This window comes from Orcinus orca, chromosome 5 (genome assembly GCF_937001465.1).
Source record: "Orcinus orca chromosome 5, mOrcOrc1.1, whole genome shotgun sequence".
Classification (NCBI taxonomy): Eukaryota; Metazoa; Chordata; class Mammalia; order Artiodactyla; family Delphinidae; genus Orcinus; species Orcinus orca.
In genome coordinates, this window is record NC_064563.1 from 43,136,715 (window position 1) to 43,163,783 (window position 27,069).

At 34.3% G+C, this 27,069-nt stretch overlaps 1 protein-coding gene across 5 annotated transcripts in view; it reads left to right on the forward strand.

Moving 5' to 3' along the window:
• The window catches only part of RSRC1 (arginine and serine rich coiled-coil 1), a 463,041-nt gene that overhangs the window by 206,700 nt on the left and 229,272 nt on the right, over positions 1-27,069 (forward strand). For all 5 annotated transcript variants that reach the window (XM_049709748.1, XM_049709749.1, XM_049709746.1 and 2 more), the window contains one exon: positions 15,646-15,682. In XM_049709748.1, coding sequence (XP_049565705.1) covers positions 15,646-15,682 — 37 coding nt within the window. The remainder of the gene's footprint in view (positions 1-15,645; positions 15,683-27,069) is intronic.

Consider the following 27,069-nt stretch of genomic DNA (forward strand, 5'->3'; position numbering starts at 1 on the left):
GACTCATTGTCCTAACTCACAACCTTAACCCCTGATTGCTCCACAGTAGCAGTACAGGGTGGGAGAAAGAGAACAGATAATTGAAAGAGTATAAAGTCCTCGAAGAAGCCTGAGGAGCTGGTTCCAGAGACCTTGCGGTTGGAATGGCCTTTGTTCAAAGGAATCTCAAGCATCACCTCTATGAAGTATTTCCTGGACTCTGCTGTCCACAGTTTCTACCTTTTCCCCAGCCTCTTAGTCCCCCAAGAAACACTTCCATGAAATTAGAATTCTAATGTAGCATTTATAACACTTTGTTAGGCTATTTCCTTCTCTGCTTTTCCTAATGAGACCTTCCAATTCTAATTTTGTGAACATTAGCTAATGTTAGTGATATGTAAATAAATTGTTTTAATTAACCATATCCCAAGACCTGAAGACTTTTTAATGTATAGTATTGGGAAAGTTAGAGTTTGATTGACATTGAACACCAAGAATCTATGCTTACCAAAAAGCTTCATGTGGTAACAAAGCAGAAGGTTTACTTAAACAAATAATTAGCTTGGGGAATGGATACAGACATAGAAGCCACATAAAATAAGTACTGAATGTGTAAGCGCTAGACTTTGGAGAATTTTCTGTAAGGGCAACGCAGTTGACCTTGGTAGCCATAGATTAATATTCTGTCTGTTCAAAGGGGCCTATGTTGCATGTGAGAATTTGTAATTTTCATGTGTCATGATATTAAGGCATATGTGCAGGATGATGTTCAGGAGTCATGTCACTTAGCTGGTGAATGAGACCATTTGACTGCTCAGCATTTTATCTCAGAGTGGCTTTGTTTCCTTCTGATCTTAATGATTTGAGCAATGCTCATGAAGGGTCTGCATAGTAATAATGATGTTGATAATAATTAGTAATATATGCTAAGAGTAATCCACCAAGTACTTTACATGCATTATTACATTCACAACTTAGGGTACTTGGAAGTTTCTAGGACTTATTTATTGAATGCAAGGAGTGACTATATGTTTAGAAATGTAAGAAATTATTATGAAAATAGTATAAGTGGGAGTTTGGTTCTAGTACAATAAATGTATAGAATTTGAAGATGTATCAAGGAAGAGGAAGACTGTTCTAGGTAGATGAATGCATGAGCAAAAAAGGAATTATGGAAGTGATAATGGACTGGTCTGAGAAGAGGTGCATTTTGGATAGTAGTAGAAAATTATTAGCCATATATTATAGGTTGTAAAGCAGACAGAGACATGAACTTGGGGTTTGAAGACATTAATGTTAAGGAGAAGAGTGCTGGAGGAATTTTGGTGTGAAGTGTTAGGAACCAAAACTAATATAGAGGGAAGGAAGGGAATGTGGCAGAACTTGGACCAATCTGGATCAGTTATTGAAGGGCTTACCATTTCCATTTATCTCATGCATTATGGACATAACTATGTCCATTAGCTCTATTCCAGTTTCACATTCTCCAACTCTAAATTTAATTCATCTGTATCTTATATATTCATGTATCAAATTTAGAAAGATTCTATTGGTATTAAACACTGTAGAGAGTTTAAAGATGGACAGAAATGTACACTGAGTCTTTAAAGCGAACACTGAAGATAACAGGCATGTACACAGATAATTTATGGATCTTTTTCAAGGGTAGAGAGAACAGGGAATGTGTGGGTTCAGTATAGACCTAGGCTTATTTTATCTAATACAGCAGGCAGCATTTCTATTGAAAAAGAAAAAGTATGAGCTTTGGATCCAGATAGAGCAATTTTGGTCATCTTAGCAAGTTACTTTCTTGCCTTAAGTAAGTTACTCTACTCTAAGCAGATCTCTTATTTACAAAATGAAGATAATGTACTACTCCATAGAGCTGCTGTGAGGATTCTTTTTAAAAAATACTTTAGTGCTTCCCTGGTGGCGCAGTGGTTGGGAGTACGCCTGCCGATGCAGGGCACACGGGTTCGTGCCCTAGTCCGGGAGGATCCCACATGCCGCGGAGCGGCTGGGCCTGTGACCCATGGCCGTTGAGCCTGTGCGTCCGGAGCCTGTGCTCCACAACGGGAGAGGCCACAACAGTGAGAGGCCCACATACCACACACACACAAAAAGAAACTTAAAAAAAATTAGACCAACAGTAATGGAGGAAATTTTGGAAAACACATAAACAAAGCATTAGAATGAACACAAAAATCAGTCAGAATCCACTGTTATATATTCTTAACATTTTAGTTTGTAACCTTTCAGTTACATGTAGATACACACACATATATACTCATATTATACACATACATGTATAAAACTTTTCTTTTAACAACTATAACATCATACCATACTGTAATAGGCTCTTTTTAAAAACTCAATATGCCATGAGAACATTTTCATGGAAATATACAACTACATCATAATTTTTAATGGTATATGGTTTTCTGTCGTATGGATATTATCATGTTTTATTTCATAGTTTGCCATTATTAGGCACTTAATTTATTCCAAGTTTGTTGTTATTTGTCTAATATTAAATACAATGGAGTGATTAGTATCTTGTGACTCTTAACATTGGGTTAAGCCCAGAGATGTAGAACTTTCAGGTCAAAGGCTTTATGTGTATTATTGAAAATGTGGAACATTTCCTCTTGTCCTCTGGAAAGCTTTTACTATTTTCTGCTCTTACAGGTAGCATATGAGGGTCCTGATTCCCCATACCTTTGCCAGCACTACAAACATTATCATTTGTTTTCATCTTTGCTTGTCTCCTAGGTGAAAAATGGCATTTAGTTTTATCTTGCAGATCTGTGCACTGAATGTTTGTTAGCCATTTATACATATTTTTCTTTTTGTGAATATTGTGAGAATTCAATGAGATTATAAGTGTAAATGACCAGGCTCAGCACCTGGTATATATTAGTCTATCTTTAAGGGTCAGTGTTCTTTTTTACTTAAATCCTTACCCCTTTGCAGCTTCTTTCCCAATCATAATTCTAGTAGGAGAATACTGTAAAATCTTGTTTCATTGTTAAAGTTATTGCTTTTACAGATAGACAGTAGTAAATTCTCTCTTGATTAAAATTTGGGCAGTGAACTTGGGCTGCCTGGCTTCACATCTGCCTTTTAATAGCTGAGTGGTATACTGTGTGATCTGCTTCACCTCCCTAAGCCTCAGTTATCTCATCTATAAAGTAGGGATAATAATTTTATCTCTTTATAATAACATTATAAGGGTTAAATGAGCTAACCGATGTAAAGCACTTACTACAGTGCTTGGCACATACTGTTCAGTATTTCCTCAGAGGCGGAATCTCTAAGAAGGTCAGTTTACTTAGATAATATGATCAAAGATTTAAGTGCTGAGAAGTGCAGAGAGATCTTTAGGAAATGGCAAATTGTTTGATTTGAGGGGACTCTTGAATTATAGGCTGAGGAGTTTATTTTGATTCACTAAGCAAAGAAAGAATTTTAGTACTGTAGTTTTATTTCCTAGCACTGTTAGGTGCTTACCAGATTAAATTCATACCTTAGTTTTTTGTTTCCTTTTAGGGTATCAGTGTAGTTACAAAGGAGAACATCAGAGGGAAGAGAAAAAGCAACAAAAGACTTTAGTAATTGAATAATCAATTTCTGAGTTATTGGAAGTTTGCTTTTCTTAGGAAAAATATACATGTGTTACATTTTCTCAGTTTTAGCAGCTGAAGATACTAGTAGAATACTTATATGTATTTATTATCTTCTATTTAGTATTGTTTACTTTGTTACGTATAGGTAGATACTGCTTGTAGGAAGCTGTAGGAACATTATTTTATGATAATGAACTTCCTTGAAAGTAGAAATTTATATTTAATTGTATTTAAATATTATAAATGATAACTATACTTTATATTTAAATCCAAATTTATATTTATGCAAATGTAATAATTATATAAATTTAAATTATTTAGGCTTAAGTACTGGAGAAGAAATATACTGGTTTATTTCCCCTTTTAAAAATTGTTTACCCCAGTCCTCCATGTGAAATAAACATGACATAAAATTCATAAATGTTTTTTAAATCTAATGATCAATTATTCTTTTTTTACATCCTAGTTTTTTTTATTGATGTATAGTTGATTTTCTATATATATATATTCTTTTTCAGATTATTTTCCATTATAGGTTATTACAAGATACTGAATATAGTTCCCTGTGCTATACAGTTGGTCCTTGTTTATCTATTTTATATATAGTAGTGTGTATCCGTTAATCCCAAATTCCAAATTTATTCCTCTCCCCCTTTCCCCACCAAAGGTATTTTTAGATTTGGGGAGTATAGGGGAAAGTGGGACTGTGGAGGGTAAATAAGAGGTAGCTTGGAATTTGCATATGTATATTCATCTAACCATACATGTTGGTCATCTTTTGTCCCCCAGCTTACTTCCTTTCAGTCTGTATTCCACTTCTGGCCATTGCGTCAGCAAACAGCTATGTGCAGGTGTGGTCTGACCATGCCTCACTCAGCTGCATCACTTATCGCCTGCCTTCTGCCCTGGGCTTCCTGCTGTAGTATGGGAGGGCAGTCTGAAGTGCCAGGGAGTTAACATTCTGTGGGGCAAACTTGACCAACAGCAGACCAGAGCTGGGGGATAAATACTTCTCTCTTGCAATTTCAGACAATTATGAGACACATAGTTCTTCAGAGGATCTTCAGCAGGACTGAGTTCCAATTGCCCACAGAAGCATAACAGCTTAATAACACATGCTTGGTTTAGTTGTTCCTCTTTCCGTATTTCATTCTTCCAGTTCCTTCTCTTCTGAACTTGGTGGGGTCATTCTCCCAAATAAACCACTTGCCTGCAAGTCCTTGTCTCAGACCCTGCTTTTTGGGAGAACTAAAGCTAAATGATGAACACATTTCAGATGTATTTCAGAATTTTAAGGAGAATAGGCAGCTTCTATTTTTTTGAGCACCACTGATGTGCCAGGTTCTCTATTTTTTTTAAGAATAAAGATTAATTTTAACTTCCATTAAATTAACACATACATACAGTTTAAGAGGTCAGTAGCACAACATGGTATAATTAAACAATAATCCCCTATTATCAGCAATCCCCTGACTGCTGTTATCCCACTTCCCAGAGGCAGGCAAGTTTAATTCTTGGCAGAATCTCTCCATTGTTCTAAATATCATCAATTTGTCCATTTCAGGCATTATTTATTAAAAGCCTGTAATGCTGGATGACATTTTAGTTCTTTTACAGTCCCTACCCCACCTGTTCTACCATCTTATAATTATTTTTTATTGAATTATGACCCGTGTTTACATTAATATGACTATATAAATATCATTCATTGATGATCCAAGTACTATGGCTCCTTGCGTTTTTGTTTCCTAGAGTATGTAACTATTTCTCATGCCTTTTTTTTTTTTGTATTTCCTGTCCCAGGCTCAGCCAGGCCTGCTGTAGAGCTGTCACTCTGGGACTTCCTTCCCCCTTCTTCTTGGGACGGTTTCTCTTCACGACTCTTCTATGATGTTTCCCCATTTCCTGGATTAAGTGTCCTCCACTTTGTTAGTTTACTTCCTAATTTTTTGATCATCTATTCAGTAACATCTTAAACAAGGATGGATGAATGGAAGTCAAATCATAACATAATATAAAATTCATAAATGATTTTAAAATCTAATGATCAATTATTCTTTTTTTACATCCTAGTTTTATTTAGAATAAGAAATCAGAAACAACTCAAATGTCCAACACTAATGGATATGTTAACCTATTGTACATCTATGAACAGAATAGTATGTAAACAGTAAAACTATTATATGTAAATATATTTATTGACATCTGAGAAACTGTTTATAATATATAATTAAGTAGTGAAAAAGTCTAAGCTATGTACATAACAAATCAATGGTGATTCCATATTTGTAAGAAAAAAGTGTGTTTGTGTGTACACATACGAAAGGAGGAAAATACTAAAATACCTTGAGGTATTATCTTGGCTGGTGGGATTTCAGGTGATTTTTATTTTATTCTTCATTTAGAACCAGATGTGATTTTGAATTTTTCTATAATAAGCATTTATTATTTGTGGGACTGCTAGTCCATATGGCACCTTTGTGCATACTAGGAAAAGCTGTCCCTTCTTCCGGTGGATGCAGTACCACACCAGGATGCACTGCTTGGCCAGGGCATATAGCTTTTAGCTTCTACTGCCCCATTAGGTTTTCCTTTCTTCACCACTCCCCCCTCCCCATACTAAACAACAGGCACAACAGTACATGATAGTCCAGAAAACTTACCTAATAAAAATTATTTAAAATTAAAGACTAAAAGAAATATAACCTTTTAATACATCTACTCTGGGCAGGCTACTGTCCTTACTTGACCTCTAACAGGTCATGTGGGACCTTTGGGCTTGCTCTTCCTGCCTCTTCTTTTCTGCTTACCAACTCTGCTCAAATGCAGTCAGTCCTTCAGGATCCAGCTAAAATTACCCCTACTCATTTAAATATTTCCCAACCATTCCAACACATATGGCGATTTCTCCTTCTTCTGAACTTCTCTTGAACTTAGGTCAAGAACATGGATTGAAGGGAGTGGTGATGAATAGGTTGTACCTCACTTGCTAACTGCAGACAACTGGCAGTGACTCCTTAGAGCACAGTGTTGAGAAAGATTCTTGAGCTACATTTGGCCTCAGTGGGAAAGAAGATTGTCAATGATTATGAACCTTAGTGCTGCATGTGGAAATAGCAGATAAGTAGCATGTTCACATGCAGTTTCACTGCCTGGCTTGGATGTTAACTATTTCATGCATTAGTCTTGGTTTGACAATACAGTTTAAACATCCAAGGTACTTTTTGTTGTTGATGTTTGCTTATTTTGTTGTTACTGTTTTTATTATCTACTCAGAATTTAACATGGAGCCTAGGTATGAGGGTGCTCAATAAATATATTTCTGTTGCTCTTCCTTCATTTTTGATGTTCCAGGTCTCTTACTAGTATAATTTCCATTGGTCTGAAGCACTTCCTCTAGCAAGTCTGTTAGATCAGATATACTTGTGATGAATTCTCTTAGTTTTTCTACATCTGAGACTGTTGTCTAGAGCATAACTTGAAAAATATTGAAATCTCTTTTCTTTCCCATGTAGGCCCTTTCTGTGACATGCAGAACTTCTTTACCTGAATAACTGTAAATAACTTATGATACATACCAACTTAGTGTTCACCTTCCCATTGGAATAAGCTCAGTGTATATCGTAAGCCCTCAGCTGTTTAATATGTTCAGTTTAAACTTGTCCTGATGTAATGGATGCTCACTAATATTTGTAAAACTAATTAAAGAATCTTAGAACAGTACACATAAAATTCAGTAACCATAGTGCACTTGTCTGTGCACATGATTTATAAGTTCTAGAGCAGAATTTATTGCAAATAATAATCAGTCAGATCAATAACTACTTGTTAAAAGCAAATGTCTGAAAACTACCATTCTGAACTGTGGTAACCAAAGAATATACACTTAGATTCACTAATTTGCAAGATATTTTCCAGTCAGGGGAAAAATGCTGAGAATTCTAACCAAACCTAGTAAGTTGAAACTAAGAATTCTAGTTTGGAACTTAGTGGTGATAGTCTGTGTTTTTGTTATTGGAGGTAAAATGTAAAAAAAAATAGGTAATTAAGAAATTATTTTTGCTTACTTCTTTTCAGTGTACTTTTTAATTCTGCCTCCTTTCAAAGAGATCAGGATAGAAGAATGTTCTTATGTCAAGATATACATGGTATTTTTATTGGATGCTAGCCATTGGGCCAAGCTCTTTGTATTTATTTGAAAAGTAGACTGACTTTCATTTATAGGTATTACAGTTGAAACAGATTTTAAGGTGGTTGAAAAAGCTAACATCTGTAAAGATGTTTCTTGATTTTGAAAGTAGAATACAGTCCATTATTTAGTCTGTCATATTGAACGAGTAATTATTGAGTGACTTCTATATGCATGCCGATTATCTTTTTAATCCTTGATTTGAACTTAAGAATGGCAAATTAGAGAAGGTATATATCCTGACAGAGTTATTTAGTTAAGTATAAGAGTTGGAATTTGAACCAAGTTTTTCTTAGATTTATAGTATTACCAAAGTTTTCATCATAACGTTTGATACATAACAGAAAAAGGTCTTATACATGTGAAAATTTATCAATTATAATTTGAGATAGGAGATGTATATATTTTTATAACTTATAACTCAGGCTTTTAAAAACTTTGACTGCCATTATAAAAAAAAAACAGCTCACATAGATTTTTGCTTTATGAGAAAGAGTACAAAATTAACTGTGATCTTATCTCTTATAGCTGTAGAAAACTGCAGCATACTAATCTTTTAAAAGTGAATAATATGCTTAGTTCATAAGCAAAAAACCTGTAAAAATTTTTATTAAGAGTTAAACTCTGTTTTTCATAATTATTGTATAGTGCGTATTTTATGTGGGTTAATACATATATCAATACATTACTGGTTATAAATACATTTAATCTTTTATTTCTTGGTCAGTGAAATGAGACATTAATGCTACTTTATTTAGTTACATGTATTATAGTTTCTATTTTATAACTAAATACTGTATTTTGTCTTGCTTTATGAAATAGTTTTGGTTTATATTTATTTTGTTACTTTTCTACTTCCCACCCAAAAAACTTACTTTTCTTTTGGATGTCTTTTGTTTATTTAATGTTGTAAAATATTACTTTTATAAGTAAATTCATAATAGATTTTAGATTGATTTAATAGGGAATGATGAGAAAAATTTGCTTTTACTAGGTACTAGGAGAAGCAAGTGATTAAAAATATTTTTCTAAGGTAGTAGTTTGACAATTTTGATACAAAATATTGAGAGAAAGGAGAATGCCATCATCAAAAGGAATGCTGTTTTTTCAAAATAAATATCATTATTAATTGTGGCTCCTTGACCAGATTCCCTTAGACCATTATAAAACCTGAATGATCACTTTGGTGTAATTTGTTCTCATATTAAAAAAAAAAAAAAAGTTAATCCCTTCTTAGTAAGATTAGATCTAAAAAATCTTAGTCTATTTGTTTAGAAATTTCTTAAGATTATATAAGCTTTATAATAGCAACAATTTCCAGATTTAGAACATGCTTCCTTTGGCAAAATGATGAAATCTGTTTGCCACAAAGGTAAATCAGTAGCTTTATTTTAATTTTTTTTCTTGCCTGCCATGGTATGATTGATGTATGGCAACTTCTTACTGGAAGGAGAACTAACATTGACACTGACAGGTGCCACAAGGTTTATTTAGGACAACCTCAGTCTTCTCCCAGTTAGTTTCAAAATGTCTGCCTCATACATGTTGAGCCACTGAATTTCCTGCTTTAAAGCTTCGTGTTATGCCAACATTACTATCTGTGCTGCCTCAACTACAAATTGGATGAACAGCCCGTGACACTTTTTCAATATTATTACATTAAACCAAGTGGATTTTGATTGATAACCTAATATTCAACTAATGCAAAACATCAATCATGGCAAGTATATTAATTATTTAATATTGCAGTCTAATTCAGAAATCGATGTGCTGCATGAGGGGAAGGGAAACTCATGGTTCCCAGAAGATTTAAGACAGGGAATGATTAAAAAAAGACCTGCTGTACTCCTGTGTGTTAGTTCGATACAAATCTTTATTCATTTGCCAATAATCTCTTCCCATTTTCCACTTCAGGACCATTTTATCAGTTTTGAGACCTATAATTGAATTAAGTCTGCTTTCAGCACAGGGCAAAAGGAGTTGCACAAATATTGATGAAGTCATGACAGGGACAACCCAAGAGACAGACCACTAAAGAGGACAGGCTTTATCCCATTTGTTGCAAGATCCTTCTGTCAATGTCTTGAATCTTGCCTCTCTATTTTAAAAAAATTCATTAAGAGTTTTGGAACCACTCTTTAGACATTTGTATTTAAATATCTACCATAATAACATTTCTATAGCACATTACAATTTATAGTGTACTTTCATATACATTATCTTGCTTATTTTTTCACAGCAACCCTATGTGTTAGGTAAAGCAAATGTTAAAAAATCTTCACATCATAGGTGAACAATTTGAGCTTCAGAGAATTTAGATTATTACCCAAGCTCATTCAACTGTTTTGCTTCTAGAACCAGGATTATACATCATGCTGTCTAATGTAGTATTTATGTACTCATGATGCTTTATCTGCGTTGTTTTGAGATGGCCACTCTTCCTTGTCTTTCTGCCCAAAGTAAGACTAAATAAAGAAAACTGATTTTCATGAAGAACTTGTTGAAACTTTGGTGTCCCAATCTATGATACATATTAAGCTTTACAAACATGCAAACCCTCGGGATATAAATGAAAATTTCTTGATCTATTGTATCTCTTACTAGAAGAGAATGGCCTTCTTTTATGTATGTATATCGCATGATATATACATATCAAAATATATATATATGAAGGGGGAAGTGGCCTAAATATATCTTGTCATTAAAGTCATTTTACCCCAACTTTCTTTTAATTCATGTTTGCCTGGTTATATCTTTTACTATCTCTTTTTTGGAAACCTTTCTGGATCCTTTTTGTTTTTTGTCTCTTGTAAATCACACATTGCTAGATTTGTTTCATACCCAATCTAAGAAACTTCTCTGGCATTTTTTAAAAAATTTATTTATTTTTGGCTGCATTGGATCTTCGTTGCTGCATGCGGGCTTTCTCTAGTTGAGGTGAGCAGGGGGCTACTCTTCGTTGTGGAGCGTGGGCTTCTCATTGCAGTGGCTTTTCTTGTTGCAGAGCACGGGCTCTAGGTGCGCGGGCTTCAGTACCTGTGGCGCGCGGGGTCTAGAGCACAGGCTCAGTAGTTGTGACACACGGGCTTAGTTGCTCCGCGGCACGTGGGATCTTCCCTGACTAGGGTTCGAACCCCTGTCTTCTGCATTGGCAGGCGGATTCTTAACCACTGCGCCACCAGGGAAGTCCCTTCTCTGGCATTTTAATTCTAGATTGTTAGGTGACCTTTCTTTAGTTTTCTTTTTAGTCACTGATTACTAAGATTACAATAGTTACTATGTACTATGCCAGCCTTTACTTGCTTTATATTCTTGCTTCTTCCTGATTTTATTTCTCTTCTTATTGCATTACATTCCTAAGAACTTTTGAATTTCCTGAGATTATGTATGCTGAAAATTGCTTTATTTTTCCTTTAATGTAAATAACAGTTTATTCATTAAATATAAATTCTAGGTTTACAGTTCTTTTTCTTTTTTAAACACTTTCTCTTGGAAGTTAATATGCCATCGTCTAGCCTTAGTGTTAAGAAGTCTGATGTCAGTGCTAGTCTTCCTTTATGGAGGGGTATGCTTTTTCTTTCTGGAAACTTTTAGACTTTTCTCTTGATCTGTAATATTACAGTCTTAATTATCCTTATATTATGCTTTGCTGTGAATTTTTCTTTAGCTGTCCTGTTCACTGCTGTGTGTACCCTTTCAATCTAAGATTTGAATATTTCTATATCTAGGAAATTTTCGTCATTATTTCTTCAAATAATTCTTCTCTTTTATTTTGTCTTTGCATTCCCTCTAGGATTCTTATTATATAGATGTTCATACTTCTACTCCTGTTCTTAATTTTATCTCTTGTTTGTTCTGTCTTTCATACCTTTCCTATGCTTTCTGGGAGAGTTCTTCTACCCCGTGTTCCAGCTCACTAATTTATTCTTGGTCTGTAGCTATTGTGCTTTCAATTCATCCTCTGAGTTTCTAACTATTGTATTTCTAATACTCATTATCTCATATTGATTCTTTTTCATAACTGTTTTTCATATTTAGTTTCTAAAAATCTTCCCTTATCTTTGAATATGTTATTATATTCTTGCTCGATCTGTTTTCTCTGGATGAGGTTGCTTTCTTTGTTGTTTTTCTGTTCCTGTGCCTACACACCTCAAAGATCTTAAAATTTTCCTTGTGGGTTTCTCTTTTATTTTCTTGCAACATTCAACTGCCTTGGCTATTAATTTTAATCTAAGGAGAAGGGTGAAAGTCTAGGCTCTGGCTTGTGCTCCTCCAGGTTAATTTGTTCTACTCTGGCCTCAGTCAACCACTTTTCCATTGTGTCTTCCTACTTTATCAAAAACAACCCAAAACGAAACAAAGCGAAACAACCACCTACCACCCACCACACACATACACACAGCTCCCAAAACTATTCTTCCAAACAGCACCTCACTGTTGCAGTTGCCTTCTTTGAGTGGTATGGAGCTGGGTAGGACCACCCAGAGACCTGGGATGGTTGCTACTGACTCTCTATCTAAGCTTGTCTTAATGATGGTTAGATGTCAGACTCTTATTAGTTGAATACATACTCTGATTCAGGCACTGTATTAGATGCTGGGATATAAAAATTAGAAAGATGTAATTCATGTCCTCAAGGAGTTTTCATTTTAGTGGTTGTCAATGGGAAAGTAAATACGTATTTATAATAAAGTGTGAGAACTTTGTGATGTGAACACATGGGGAGAGTTCAGTACCTCATTTATGAGGAAAAGAGGTTTCCCCAGTGGAGGTTTTGTTGAGGTTGAGTTCTGAAGAATGTTTTTATATTTCAGATAGATAAGGAGGATTAGAGGAGTCTGGGACAAAAGGAACATCTCAGGTAGAGAGAGTGAGTGGTTCAGTGATGATTAAAGCAAGGTTAGTAGTTTGTTATGGCTGTTGCTGCCACTTTCCATGTGATAATAGCTTTGGCAAAATAACAGAGGGAATTAGTAAACTGGAGTGTAGTAGTATATTGTGGATTTTAAGAAGGAAATTGACATAATCAAGCTTACATTTTACAAAGATCTTAATGTATTATGGAGAATGAATTGACATGGGGCAAGGCAGGGGTCACTGAGACCCATTAAGAAGCTTTGCAGTCATCAGGGAGAGAAAAGATGATGGCCTAAAATAAGACATAGCTGTGAAGATAGAAAGAAGTGGTTAAATCTAAGTGATAATTAAGGACGTTGGATAGCCAAGACCTTGTGGTTGATTACATTTGTTTACGTTTGGTAGCAAAGGAAAGGGGCAAGTGTCAATGTTGATGTCTAGTTTTCTTTCAGGCATGCCATTCAAAATGCATATTTCCTAGAATTATTTAATTTAAAGAATCACTTGGAAACATAAAAAAGCAATACCTAGCCAACCTTCCTTCCTTCCTCCCATTCTCCCTCTCCCGCTTTCTCCCCCGCCCTGTTCTCCCCGCTTCCTCCCTCCCCCTTCCTCCCTCCCCCTTCCTCCCTCCCCCTTCCTCCCTCCCCCTTCCTCCCTCCCCCTTCCTCCCTCCCCCTTCCTCCCTCCCTCCCTTCCTTCCTTCCTTCCTTCCTTCCTTCTTTCCCTCCTTTCTTTCTTTTTCTTATCCTTGATTCCAAAATGCAAATAACTCAGAAAACTGGGAAATTTTCCCTAAGTTTGTGACAAAGTCAGTTGACAGCAAAACCTACCCTGAGATGAGGCTGTTTATAGTCTTTGTTTATCCCACTTTGTGTGGACATTCATATGTTTCTTTCAGAATTATTAATATGTATGATGATGAGGTGCTTTTTCAAGCCTTGCTGTCAGTGTTTTATGACATACACTATATGTACCTTATTACCTTTCTTAAAATCCAAAATATTCTAATGAAGCATGTCTAACCCCAATGGTTTCAGATAATGAATTATGGACTTGTACTTTGAATCTGAGCATTTTTGTTCTTTTATATTGCAGCATTATTTTCTAATAAGAACCATGATGTGACAATGTAGCCATGGGGGAAAAATTAAGTAGGTGTGTATTATATAGTATAAATATACGTGGCTCCAAGATAGATTGCCACGTTCAGGTACAAAACAGTGTGTATATTATGCTTCTGTTTGGGTTAAAAAAAAGAAGAAGAAGAAGAAGAAGAGAAACACACACACACACACAGCAGCATGCATACACATGCATAGACTGTCTTTGGAAGGACAAACAAATAACTAATACCAGTGATTGAGAATTGGGAGTCACTGATGGGAGGAAGGTTTAATTTTATTGTAACCTGTATACATACACATAAATACATATTACACTGTCAGATGTCTCACTATATGTATTATTTTTTTGTTTAAATTTTAAATTGCACAAATGGTTATATGAGAATTTCCTTGTGAAAACTTAAAGATTCATCTGACTTCCAGCTCCAGCAAATACATTAATTTTATAATAATAAAGGTAAAAATAATTATTTATGTAGCTATTGGCCTTCTCTGACACCTTGTTACAATTTATTTCTGTCATTTTTCATTAGGACTGCATCCAGAGAATAAGTTTCAGAAATCCTTAAATTTTTAAATGTTGAATATATAGCATTGCCAGAAGCAGAAAGCAGAAGAGAGAATGGCTAAAGATGAGTACTAATCTGTAGACAGTGGAATTTATTCCCAGGATGCCAGACTGGGCAGTGAGAGCAAAGGTTGGAAGCCATGAGTATAGTTTTCAAGCAGTAGAGACAAAGGGAAAAGATAGGGAAATTTGAAAAGATTGTATAGCAAGACAAAGGAAACAGAAGTAAGTAGATTTTTGGCCAAAAAAAAAAAAAAAATTGGAGACAAAATAAAGAGAAAAGAAATAAAATTGGGGCCCCTTTAGAGAAAGAAAGAGGTATGGGGAAAAGATTAAACATCATGAATGCAGTACTGTTGTTGGATGTTTCATAATTATTTTCTGCAATGTGGTAGAAGTATAATTTTATGTTAAAACAGATAAGGCATGATGTTAATGATGGAATTCAAATACTGCTTGTTGGAGTGAGAAAAGTCAAAGTCCATTTGTCACTAATAAATTAGCATTGACCGAAATCAGGAAAAATATCTCACTATTGCCATATTTCACCAAATGTGTATTTAAATTACCTTTGCTACTTGCACAGTTATTTGTATTTTTAGTTTCATCAGCACTCTTTTTTAAAGTGAAAAGCAAGAAATTAAATACTTAAAATATATTGTGATATTTGATGTTTGTGTTTCCATTGGTGATTTTTTTGCTTTTAAATATTACAATAGTCTTAGGTTCTGATTTGTAGTGGGCACTAAGTTGATAAAATTCATGCTAGGAAAAAACTTAAGATTGACTTATTTAACTATGTACTCACAAACATTCTTTTTGTGGCCATTTTTTATATAAAAATGCACCTACTGATGGATGGATATTTGATAAAGCAAATGTAGTAAAATGTCAATTGTAGACTCTAGATTGTGGAAAGAATCTGTATGTTTGAACATTTTCATAATAAACATTGAAAAAACATAAACTCTAATGAAATAGCTAATGTAAAATAAAGACAGTGTGCAAATAGTAAAATAACACATTTGATTTCTTTTTTGTTCTCCACTGACTTTGAAAAGTCTGAAACATTCTTTCTACTAGACGAATATCAATTTTAGCGGTAGTACTACTATTAGATATAAATAAATTATCTGTTCCGTAAGGAAATTGTTTTGTCCTTAAAAACAAAGTTATTATGAACATTAGGAAAGATATATGAAAAAATTATAAGGGTTTGTAAAATATTTTTGAGGTAAACATAAATTATAGCAGACAAGGGTTTAACAACTATTTTAAACTTTTATTCTTCTATTTTAGGGAATCTGGAAGCATCAAAGCTGTATTAGAACATCTGGTAAGTTCTAATTTTCTCTTGAACATTTGCATCATCTTTGATATCTGCATTCTAAATGAACACTTTTGAATGAGCTTTGAATACCTTGTATTGAGAAAGTCAACCATTTCCCAAAGGGTCAGCTTACTGTTATTACGTGAAGGCACTTACATTTTCATTTATCTTATCATTTCAAGGGAATTAAAATTTTTTTTAAATTACATTTTTTTCTGATGTAGAGATGAAATAAAATGGATGACAATCCTTGGATTGATGATCGCTTTAATTATAAAGAAAAGTGTTTGGTGTAGAATTTTTGGCAAATCTTGATCTGACAAAAACAAGCTTGTGTTTTAAGAAAAACACAATCAAATATTGCATGCATAAATATGGTATGTTTTAGCAATTTAACTGCTTTGAAAGAAGTGCACAGCTTTGTTTTTCCTGATGTCTTTGCTTTATGAATAATGCATTAGTTTAAACTACATTCAGTTTTAGAATATAAAATAATTGAGATGCAAAATTTTTGGTTTAAGTAAACATTTTTAAAACAAGTAAAATTCCAACTGACTTAACATTAAAATCTGTCAATTCATCAGAAAATTGGAAGAACTGTTGTATTATACCAGGTCCAAAATTCATTGAGCTCACCACATTGAGTGTTCATTACAACATTAAGTAGTTCATTTAAACAGAGCATTATAAAGTCATGCTCTGGTTTCTGGTCAAATCCAAACGTTGAATAATTAATGATAGAGATTCTTTCGTAAATACAATCTAAGTACTTTTTTAATGCAAGACTTCATTCGTATATCATATTGTAGCTTTGTTAACTATTAATGTGCTTTTGTTCTGCTTCCACAAAGCAAACAGTAGCAAGAGGCAGCTTCATTTTTATTTATAGTAGTTTTAGAGTTAGAAAGGATTTTTGGTTTTTCTTTCAATAGCTAAAGGAAACTGAGGAAACCTAGACTTTTTAAAAACGATAAAATCATCCTAAAAATTACAGATTTAATTATTAAAAGCAGAATATAATAAACTAGTTAGAAAAATTGAAGTATATATATTTGTCCAGATTAGAAGTAATTAAATAATATTGTTATTCTCATTATTAAAAATTATTTCTTGAATCCCTGTTTATCACTTCATTGTGGCACATGATATTTAGGACATACATATGTACATCAGAATAAAAATATTAATCTAAGATATCTAATGCCAGTATCAATTGACAGCTTATAACAAGGAAGAACAGCTAACATAGTTCCAAAATGAGCTGTCTTTTATACTTCTCTTGTAAATTACTATTTAATAAAAAGACTGTATATTTACTTGGTTCATATTCATCAGTAGATGAGTTAGATTCTTTTTTTTTGTTTAAATTCCATATTTTTTTAATACTCACTAGTATGAACTTACATTCAGTGACAATTTCATGCATTTATACTCTACTTATAATCTTATGCAGCAGTGGTTTTCTAACTGCCTTGGGCTGCCAGGAAGTCTCCCCAAAACAGGTGGCACTCCAGAATTCCCCTGCCCACTTTAGCCAGAATAGTTCCCACTTTTAGTTATTTTGTATACTTTTAACCTTTTAAAATAAGATTTCATCTGAACAAAGAATTCTTCAGCTAAAAGTATTTAAAAACCTTTTCCATTTTTGACTCTGAGTTATATTTCATTTTATCTGGGTCACATACATCAAATGTATTTCAAAGATAAGGCATTTTAGGGATGAGAGAGCCATGATTAGTACAACAGGTAGTGGAAGTAGATGATTTTAATGCATTTTACTTAAGTCATTCAAATTCTATAACTTGATATTGTAAACTTGACCCACTGACTGTGAACTATTAACAATAATATGAATACATGAATACATATTATCACATATATACACATATATATTGCTTTGTACACTAATAATATTCAGTAAAGTCAATGATATTCTTTATAACTGCCTAAGAAGGAAGTGAACTTAAGAATTCATTGGTTGAGCACAAAGAAACCTGTCTGTCTAGCAACTGTGGGCTCCTTAGGTTTGGTCTCTCCACTTTCCAGCTGAACAGATACTTACAACCCTTGTCTTCTAGCACACGTACCCCTTCTTTGAATTGGCTGCATACCAAATATAATTAAAGTATAGATTCTAATAGATTGATTTTAAAAAATATATGGTGTAACATTAAAATGAGAACATCCCACACATTTGGAGTTAATCTCTTCTTTATGTACCCTTCTTGTCTTTTCAAATTTATCTGGATTATCATAGAAAATTAGCATTGTTCTAAGAGAGGGTGAAAGCCATATAAATTTAAATGAGTTAAGAAAAATGGCATGCAGTATATTTGTCACAAGAACACATATATGGTTGCACTGTCTTTGTACTCTGTTTATGGGCTCTTCTTGGTATATATAGTTATCTGTAACAAGTGTGGGTGTATGGAGAGAAGAATAAGATAGGTGGACTCTGTTTCCCTGAAACCTCTTCAAGGGCCAATTCATTTATTTGTCACAATCTCTCAAGCCCTTGATTCAGTCTTTAGTCTATCATTCTTTTCTATGTTGCCAACTTTTCCTGGGAACTGTCCAGCATATCATTCTTAGCTTAAATTTCTTATAGTTTACTCCCCAATACCATTTTATTTTTCTTCTCACAAACTTGTGTACTACCCATAAAGTCTATGTCTGTTTAAAATTCTAGACAGAACTTTTGAAGGTTGGTGCCCCCGACATCCATTGATGATTCTTGCCTGATGATTGCAAAATTGAGATTTTTCCAGCTCTACCACTCCCCCTATATTTAGCAGCCAGCATTCCACTATAAGGAAAAGCCCATCCTTCTTTCTTATTTTATTTACTTACTGTGAGCAAAGACTCATGACTAGGTTATTATCAGTTACTTTTCTTATTTATTTTGACACTCAGATTGTCACAGATTTGTCCAGAGAATCTTCTTTAAAGATGGTTTCTGGGTCCTTTCAACATACTCCCTTTTTTTTTTTCTAAGCACGTCCTCATTTTCTGACACAACAAGATGTTTCAGGCTTATCTTATACCTTCCCTGTCCCACTTCCAGAATCAGCCATTTCTTCAAATTACCCTATTCCGTTTTAGAGGAAAATGGTATTTTAGGAATCAAGGTCTGGACATGTGATATGCTCATTGTCTCTGCGATTTCATTACTTCTAGGACCTTTCAGTGCTAGATTAGATAGTTAAATAGAGGTAGGTAGGTAAGTAGATAAATATTTTGAAGAACGTGTGAGTCATACTGATACCTCCAATTTTGATCCAAACCACAGAATTCTTCCTTGTCCTCCCCCGTTTCATATTTGTATTTCCCTTTATGTAAAGGGAGAACCTGGACTGCTAACAACACTAATACATTTACCCATTTGCTCAATCATATAATATACATAAAATAGTTCCAGTACAGCTATATATTTTGAAAATAAACTTAAATAAAAGATTTCAAGATTTATTTGTAGTTTTTTTTCCCCTTGAGTGTAGTTTATTCCTTTGAAATATAGTGGCATTCATTTGTTTCCATTTGCATTCAATTTTAGGTGCCTTTGTTCCCATTCTTGTAGATTTAATTATGTTTGAATATCTATAATGTTAACATGCTTCCAGAAGTCAAAATATGATACACAGTAGTATCGTCAGAGAGGTGTCACTCCCTTCCTTTCTAGCTATTCTCTATTCCTTGTAGGTAGCATATTTTATTAAATTCTTGTTTATCCTTCCTGTGCTTTTTGTAAAATTATGTGTATATATATATGTATATGCATATGTGTATGTATTCCTATTTCCTGTTTCTTATAAAAAGCATATTGTAAGGAATTCCCTGGAGGTACAGTGGTTAGGACTCTGTGCCTCCACTCCCAGGGGCCCGGGTTTGAACCCTGGTTGGGGAACTAAGATCCTGCAAGCCATGCAGCACAGCCAAAAAATAAACAAATAAATAATTTTTTTAAAGCATATTGTGTATACTTCTTTCTGTTTTGCTGTTTTCGCTTATCAGTATATCCTGTAAATCACTCCATAATTACTGTGTGTATCATTATATTTACTATATTTCTTTCTCTATTTAGCTGTGTCTCCTTTATTAAGATTTTAGCCCAACTTGCATGCCTGCTACACTTTCATACATGCTGACAGAAACACAAGATTCCCTGCGTCAGAGACAAAGCATTTTCTTACTAACAGCACAAAAAGTAGCACGTACTTCATGGCTGTATAGGTTCCCCTTGACCCCCAAGTCCCATGGGGTGATGCTGCATACCCAGTGGGTTTGTGTCATCGCTGAGGGGCTCCAGATTTAGGAGTTCTTTAAGGAGCTGTTAGAAAATCTGCCCAAACTTTGCCCAAGAGAAAGACATTATCTTTATTATCCTAGTTAGGTAACAAACATGCCTTCTGGCCCAGGGGGAGATTCTGTCTCTGTCTTGCTGTTTGCTATACTGAACACCTTTGCTATACCAAAGACTGTTTGCTGTACCAAACCTCTTAGAAAAGATAGTTCTGAACAAAGGCTGATGGCTGATATAACATGTATAGAATGTTATGGAGAATTGTCTCTGAAGAGCTATTGTAATTATGATGATGAAACTTAGGAAGGTTTGCATTTTTATTCTAGTGGTTGCCTTTGTATTTATACCTTTTATAATGGTTTTAATCCCCCTTGTTCCTGTTTAACCTTATAGATGACATCCTTTGACTCCCACCTGTTACCTTCATTATAGACAATGCTCCTGTTGTATTTTCCCTTTCTTCCTTTTCCTCCCATTTCTTCTTGCTGTGTTTTTTGCTACTTTGTTAGAATATAAAATGTTTGCATACTATTCTTCCAGCCATGCTTACGTTGTTTTAGAATCACCTTTAAAATTAAATATATTAAATATTTGCCATCAGTTTGTTTGCTGATATTTCCCCATTTATCTCCTTTTGTATAAAACTCATCCACTAGTATATTCCTCAGGAAAAGCTCCTATGTACATTATTCTCCAAGATCTTGTACATTCCAAGCTGTTTTTCTGGAGTCTTGCGACTTGAATGACAGCTTGACTGGACATAAAACCCTTCACTTACAGTTTTTTCCTTGACTTTCTTGAGATATTATTCTGCTCTTGATGTCTCTGGTACCAGCCTTATTTATTTATTTTTTTTGCGGTACACGGGCCTCTCACTGTTGGGGCCGCTCCCGTTGCGGAGCACAGGCTCCAGACACGCAGGCTCAGCGGCCATGGCTCACGGGCCCAGCCGCTCTGCGGCATGTGGGATCTTCCCAGACCGGGTCACGAACCCGTGTCTCCTGCATCAGCAGGCGGACTCTCAACCACTGCGCCACCAGGGAAGCCCATTGCCTTATTTTTTTTACCCTTATAAATAATTAGATTTTTTTGCCTTGAGACATTGCCATTTTTTCATTGATCTTGCTTTTACTAGGATAATTCTCAAAGTTGATTGTTTCTGTCTAATTTTTCTGGGCAATTTCATATGTAAACTTAAGTTTTCTCATTTCTAGAAATAATTTTCATGGATTATAGAATTAAATATTAGTCCGTTCCATTGTTTTATTTTCTTCTTTAGTGACTCCAATTTATAATCTTTCTTTGCTTGTCTTCTATTTCAGTCCCTTTCTCTCTGAGTCTTTTTAATATTTTACTTTGTCTTTATTCTCTGAATTGTTTTCCTGCTTTTATTCAGTATTTCTTATTAAATTTTCATTCACATTTATTCTTCTTTGTGCACCTTATAATGTATTTTCCATATCTGAAATATTTTTCCTTCCATTTCTGTTTTTATTTTTTGAATGTCTGATTCTAGGTTTTCTTTTTGTTATTTGTCCAAATGAGTCTTGTGCTTTGTAGTTGGTTTTAGGAGAAGAATTTTCATCTACTGAAATGTTTTAATTTGCGTTTTCTAGTTACTTCTTATAGTAGCTTTATATGGGGGTGATTTGATTTCTTTCTTTTTCTTCCTTCCCTTCCTCCCTCTCTCCCTCCCTTCCTTCCTTCCTTCCTTCGTTTTAGAAATCCTAGACATTTTGTAGACAGAGTTCCTAGTTTAAGGGTTGCCGTCTTCTGCAGTACATCGAAGCGTAATTTCTCTAACAGATGATGATGGGGGTGGCAGGGAGGAAGGGGTTGACATGTCTTGTTTCTCTTTAGCAGTTTGTTTCTTACTACTTTCTTTCTTGTCACTGACATGTATTCTGTTTACCTGATTTTCTCCCAGAAGCAGCTTCCTGAGGCTGCCTCTTCTGGTCCCACTCCTTTTCAAGCCCCTTTCCTCTAGCTGGTGCTATGGTAACACCAAATCCTAGGCGTATGTTCACTATTTTGGCATTTTAGTGTTGCACTTTGTTTTTCTGTAGATGATTTTTGTTTGTACTTCCAGTTATGTATTAAACTTACAGCCATTATCAGGGGTGGCACAGGGTGGCATGTCTTTGAAAAATTTTGCCTCAAATGAGAAATTCATAATGAAAAATGTCAGAAATCAATGTTGAATAGACCTTGAATCCTCAGGAGTCCTCCTACAGGGTCCTGCCGAATGGTCAGCAGAATTGAATACAAAACATCTCAGAGTTCAGTGTCCATATCTATTTAAGCTTAGAGAAAATGAGTGGAAACGTTGCTTATAATGTTGTGCTTAGATTTTATAATGAACTTAAGGAAATAGTATTTTTTATTTGATGAAGAATCATATACAAATTAAAGACCGTCTGATGTGACTCCAGTGTATGTCTGTTAACACAGCAGGGTTGAAGGAGTGGAGGTGGGTGGTTATTAGATGGTGATGTTGCGCCTGACTTTTTTTTATTAAAGATGTCCTAGCGTGTGGAAAATTGACTCTTAAGTTCTCTGTATATCAAAGGTAGCTGACTCTATATTTTTCTGCCATCCTATGTTTTTAAATTCTGGATAATATAGTGAGTAGTAACCTTTATTGAACTATGTAATAGGGGGTTAAAAGATTTACTTTTTAGAGTGTTTTTAATACAGTCAAGTAGGTGACATTAACATGCATTTTTATTGTTAAATTATGAAAGTGTACAGGAGATAGAACCTTGCCATTTGATTATAATATAGCTATGATTGTTTTATTAGCAATCTATAAAAATAATGCTATCCTTTCCTCTTGGGAGAGGGATTGAGATCTGAATATATTAGGTTGAGCTATATGAAAAGTTGTCATTTTTTTTTAGGTCAAAATAGTTTTGTGGGTTGTTTCTGGCTTGAAAGGACTGCTGTGCCATGCCCAGCAGGGAATGAAGTGAATTATCCTGATCAGTGTGATATTTCTAAACTTCCCTTGTTCTCTTTTCTGAAAAGTCAAATAACTGGAGGTGGGTTTGGGTGGGGGGACATGTTCTAGGTCAGTGCTTCACCATCTTTAATGTGCATATGAACCTCCTGGGGATGTTGTTTAAACTCTGGGTCTGGAGTGGGACTTGAGATTCTACATTTAGCAAGCTACCAAGTGAGGCTAATGCTGCTGGTCCAGTGACCACCAGAAAGAAAAGTACATTGAAAGGCATTGACTTGAAAGACATGTGTCCAATGAACAAGGCCCTCTGAATCTGATGAAAAATCTAGATGTTCCCCCATATACTCATTGAGTATGATTCTGCAACCTATGAATGATTAGTTGGGCATTCATAAACCCAGGGAGACAGACACTCCACAGGTTTATACAGGGTGAAAAATTTCATCATCTTACTCTGAGAGAGTAGCAAAGGGCTAATTTTTTTTTTTTTTATTTGGGTTCTGGATATTAAGTTGTATATTTCAGGGCTGGAGCTGGACACTAGGACTAATAATACCTTGTTCAGCTGTAGGTGGAAAGTTAAATAAGTGATGATAAATCTTTTAGTAAAATGGGTTACAAGTATTTACAACTTTAAGTGGGATTTGCTTTCTATTAATAGTTGAATAGCCAAAGAACTCTGGAGCCATACCTGTGGGTTTTTTCTCCCCACAGAGGTCTCATTTATGTTTCTTATATTGTATAACATTTGAGAGTGATGACCTACTTGTCCTTGTGGTCAGGCAACACAGTCTGACCATTTTAAATGTTGAAAAGCAACTGTCATTAATAGCTTGTTTAGCCCATCAGTGGTTTGTAGAATATAGTTGCTGCTTGCCAGAAATGTAGGCAGGCTCTTGCTATTACATGCTCATCAATAATACTACATTCTAATAAAAGCCCTTTTCTCTCTGTTTTAGGCTATTTTGTGTAGAACTCGCAAATAAAACGGCTGTATTGCAGTTCACAGACTAAAGATTTTATTTAATGCAAGCGTAAATACAGGTTATGTATTATTGTTATACTTTTGAGGATGCATGCAGAGGTTTTGAACCCTATTCTCAAACAGAGGTTATGAACCCTATTCTAAAGTCACTCATCCTTTGTCTGTTACGTTTTAAAATACCTGTCTTATTTTAATGTTTCACCACTGTGTTCCCAAAAAAATATTTTTGACATTTCTCTAAATGAGTTTGAGAACATAGTTATCTCACAATACACTGATGTTTCTCATACACTCTATATATTTATTAAACACTGATGAAAACTATTATCTCATATACTATTTAGGGACTTCAATGTAATAGATTCCTCTCCTCCCAGCATTTTAATTTTTTTTTTTTTTTTTTTTTTACCTAAGCTGATATATATTTCAGGTTTAGGGTAAATGTGCATATTAAAACAGACACTTTCCTTAAACTGTGATCGTGAGATAAAACAGCATGAAGTTTTTCTTCTTTCTGGAAGATCAATTCTATAAATTTTTCTCTCTTTCCTTTTAAAAAACAAGTGTGTCCTATGAATGTATGCAAATTAAAATACCTTTAATGTGGATTAAATATTAATATCGTGTTACTGCCTTGATTTCTTAGGCAGTTTACAAGTCCTAAATCTGGGAACCGGCTCACATTTCAGTCAGAAACAGTACCTTGTCAGTGATGCATTTCTCTGAAACATTTTGATCAGTTACAAGTTTATTAAAATTTGCTTCTGCAGTAAATGATTAATAAATATTATCTAGTCAATCAAACAGCAGGAACTTGGGCCTTTTTTCTACCCTTTCTCCCTCCCCTCTCTTCCAAAGAAAGATCTGTCAGTTGTTGTTGCTTTTTTAAGACACGGTGGTCTTGGTAGAAAATGGTGGCCAGTTAGCTTTAAAAAAAAAAAAAGACAATATGTCATGTAATTTTCATGATATTACTAATAGTCTCAGATTTATGTTTAACCTAGATAAAATTTATTGTCTGACTTTTATGCACATGTGCTTATTAAAGCTTTATAAAGTAAAACCAAATATTCTAAGTGCATTAAATAACCCCCACTTCCCATTATTCAAGAGTCTGATAGTCAGGCCTTCTCAAAACCATGAGAGTAACTGAATATTGTATTCGGATATTTTTTATATTCTAGTTCAGGATACCATAGGTTTTGCTTCATTGCATAGGACCCCACAAGGTACCTGGTAGTTATTTCATGCTTTTCTCAGGATCTAAGGTCTGTAACTGCAGAGAGAGAAATAGCAGCAGAGGTAACAGGGTTTCTTTTTATTTCTTCCATCAAAGCATTAGGAGTTAAGATGGAGAATGCCTTTGCCACAGTGGTATCTTTGGCCACACTCATTACCATTTATCACAGATTCATAGCATCTGTATTTAACTTTAACATACATAGTCTGTTTACTTTAGGAAAAGCACAGCATGAGGAGCTGGGAGAACATGATTTTATGGTGTGACCTCCAGCAATGCACACAACCTCTCTGTTTCACTTCTTTCATTTTTCTCCCTGTTCATAGGCTGTTGAAATAGCGTGTGAAAATTTGTAGAAGCATAGACTTTCTACAAATGTATCATTTATTTTACAGAAAAAGAAAAAAATCTTATCAGTTCTAGGTACGTAAGTAACTTCAGATTGCTAAAAACAATACCTCAATTCTAATATACTCACAGTAAGCTGTGAGAAAATTTTGTCCTTTGCTCACATCCTCTCCCCTTTAAAAAAATTATTACATACTTTTAAAAGTTATAACATAATACATGTTTATTATAATGGGTCAAAAACTGATAGATATATAAAGAAAAAAAATGAATATATCTTCTATCTGCCACCAATCCAGTGTTAATAGTTTAGTACCCTTCTTACTGTACCTTGCTCTATTCCCAGGTGTACATATACATATATAATTATACTTAGCTTTTTGTTTTTTTATAAAATAGACTCGTACTATGTATGATATTTTACAACTTGAGCTTTTTATTTGTTCAGTGCTGGATACAGTGTACATATCTACACACATAAATCTGGTTTTTGCTAGAAATATCAAAATATTGGAAGTTAATACTATTAGCATTTTATTTAATGTATTCATAGGGGAAGTTTGAGGACTATAAAATTTGCATTTTAAGGAGTCAGTGGAGATTTAGTTTTAGTTCCACTTTTGATTACCTTGATTATAGTATATGAAAGAATGGGCTTATGATGAACTTCACAGTTATCAATAGAGGAAGGAATGGTTACTTTATTTAAAAAAATCTATTTGATATTTGCAAAAAACAAATAAGTAAAGATAATTAGATTAGAAAAGGAACATGTGACATCTTTATATGTGTTTCAGGTTTATTATAGACTAGTATTTTTTTAATTGAAATTTTAGCATAACTGCGTGACATTTATTGCAATCTTCAATCTTGGTATTTATCATATACTATAATTTATTTGTTGACTCTGTCTTTTGACTGAATATTCAGCTTTGTTCTCCTTGCAAACACTGAGTACGTTTTTATTGAATTTTTACGAAATTGAAAGAAAAGTGCATTGATATATCGTTTGGGAAAGTTATCCCAATTATTTTTTTTAAAGGTGAGAGGGATTCAGTTTATTTTTAAAGTCTTTTGTGCCCACTGAGTGGTAAAAACCGGATGCTGAAAGCTTGAGTGTACAGTAGAAATCATTAGTGACTTCTCTCCATGATCTGGATAGATACTGTTTTTTAAGTGAGCACATATGAATATTACTGCCCAGGAAAAAAATTACTTTTCCTTAGTAGTTTTTGTTTTTGTTTTTGTTTGGAAAGGTAGCAGAGTGCTGGAAAAGCACTGGGTTAGGACTGAGTGAACTGGCTCTAAGCCCTGTAGAGGATTCAGTTTGGTCCTATTTAAAGTAAGGAATATGAACTAGATGTTTTCTAAGGTTCTTTCTAGCCTAAAATACATGATTCTAGAAAGAAAAAACTTTGTATGCTTAGCATATAAAGTGTTGTATCCTTAAGTTACTACTTTAGATTACTAATTTAATGGAGATTATCAAAATGTACTAACTAGGCTGCGTATAATGGAGATTATCAAAATGTACTAAGCTGCGTATTGTTACACTAGA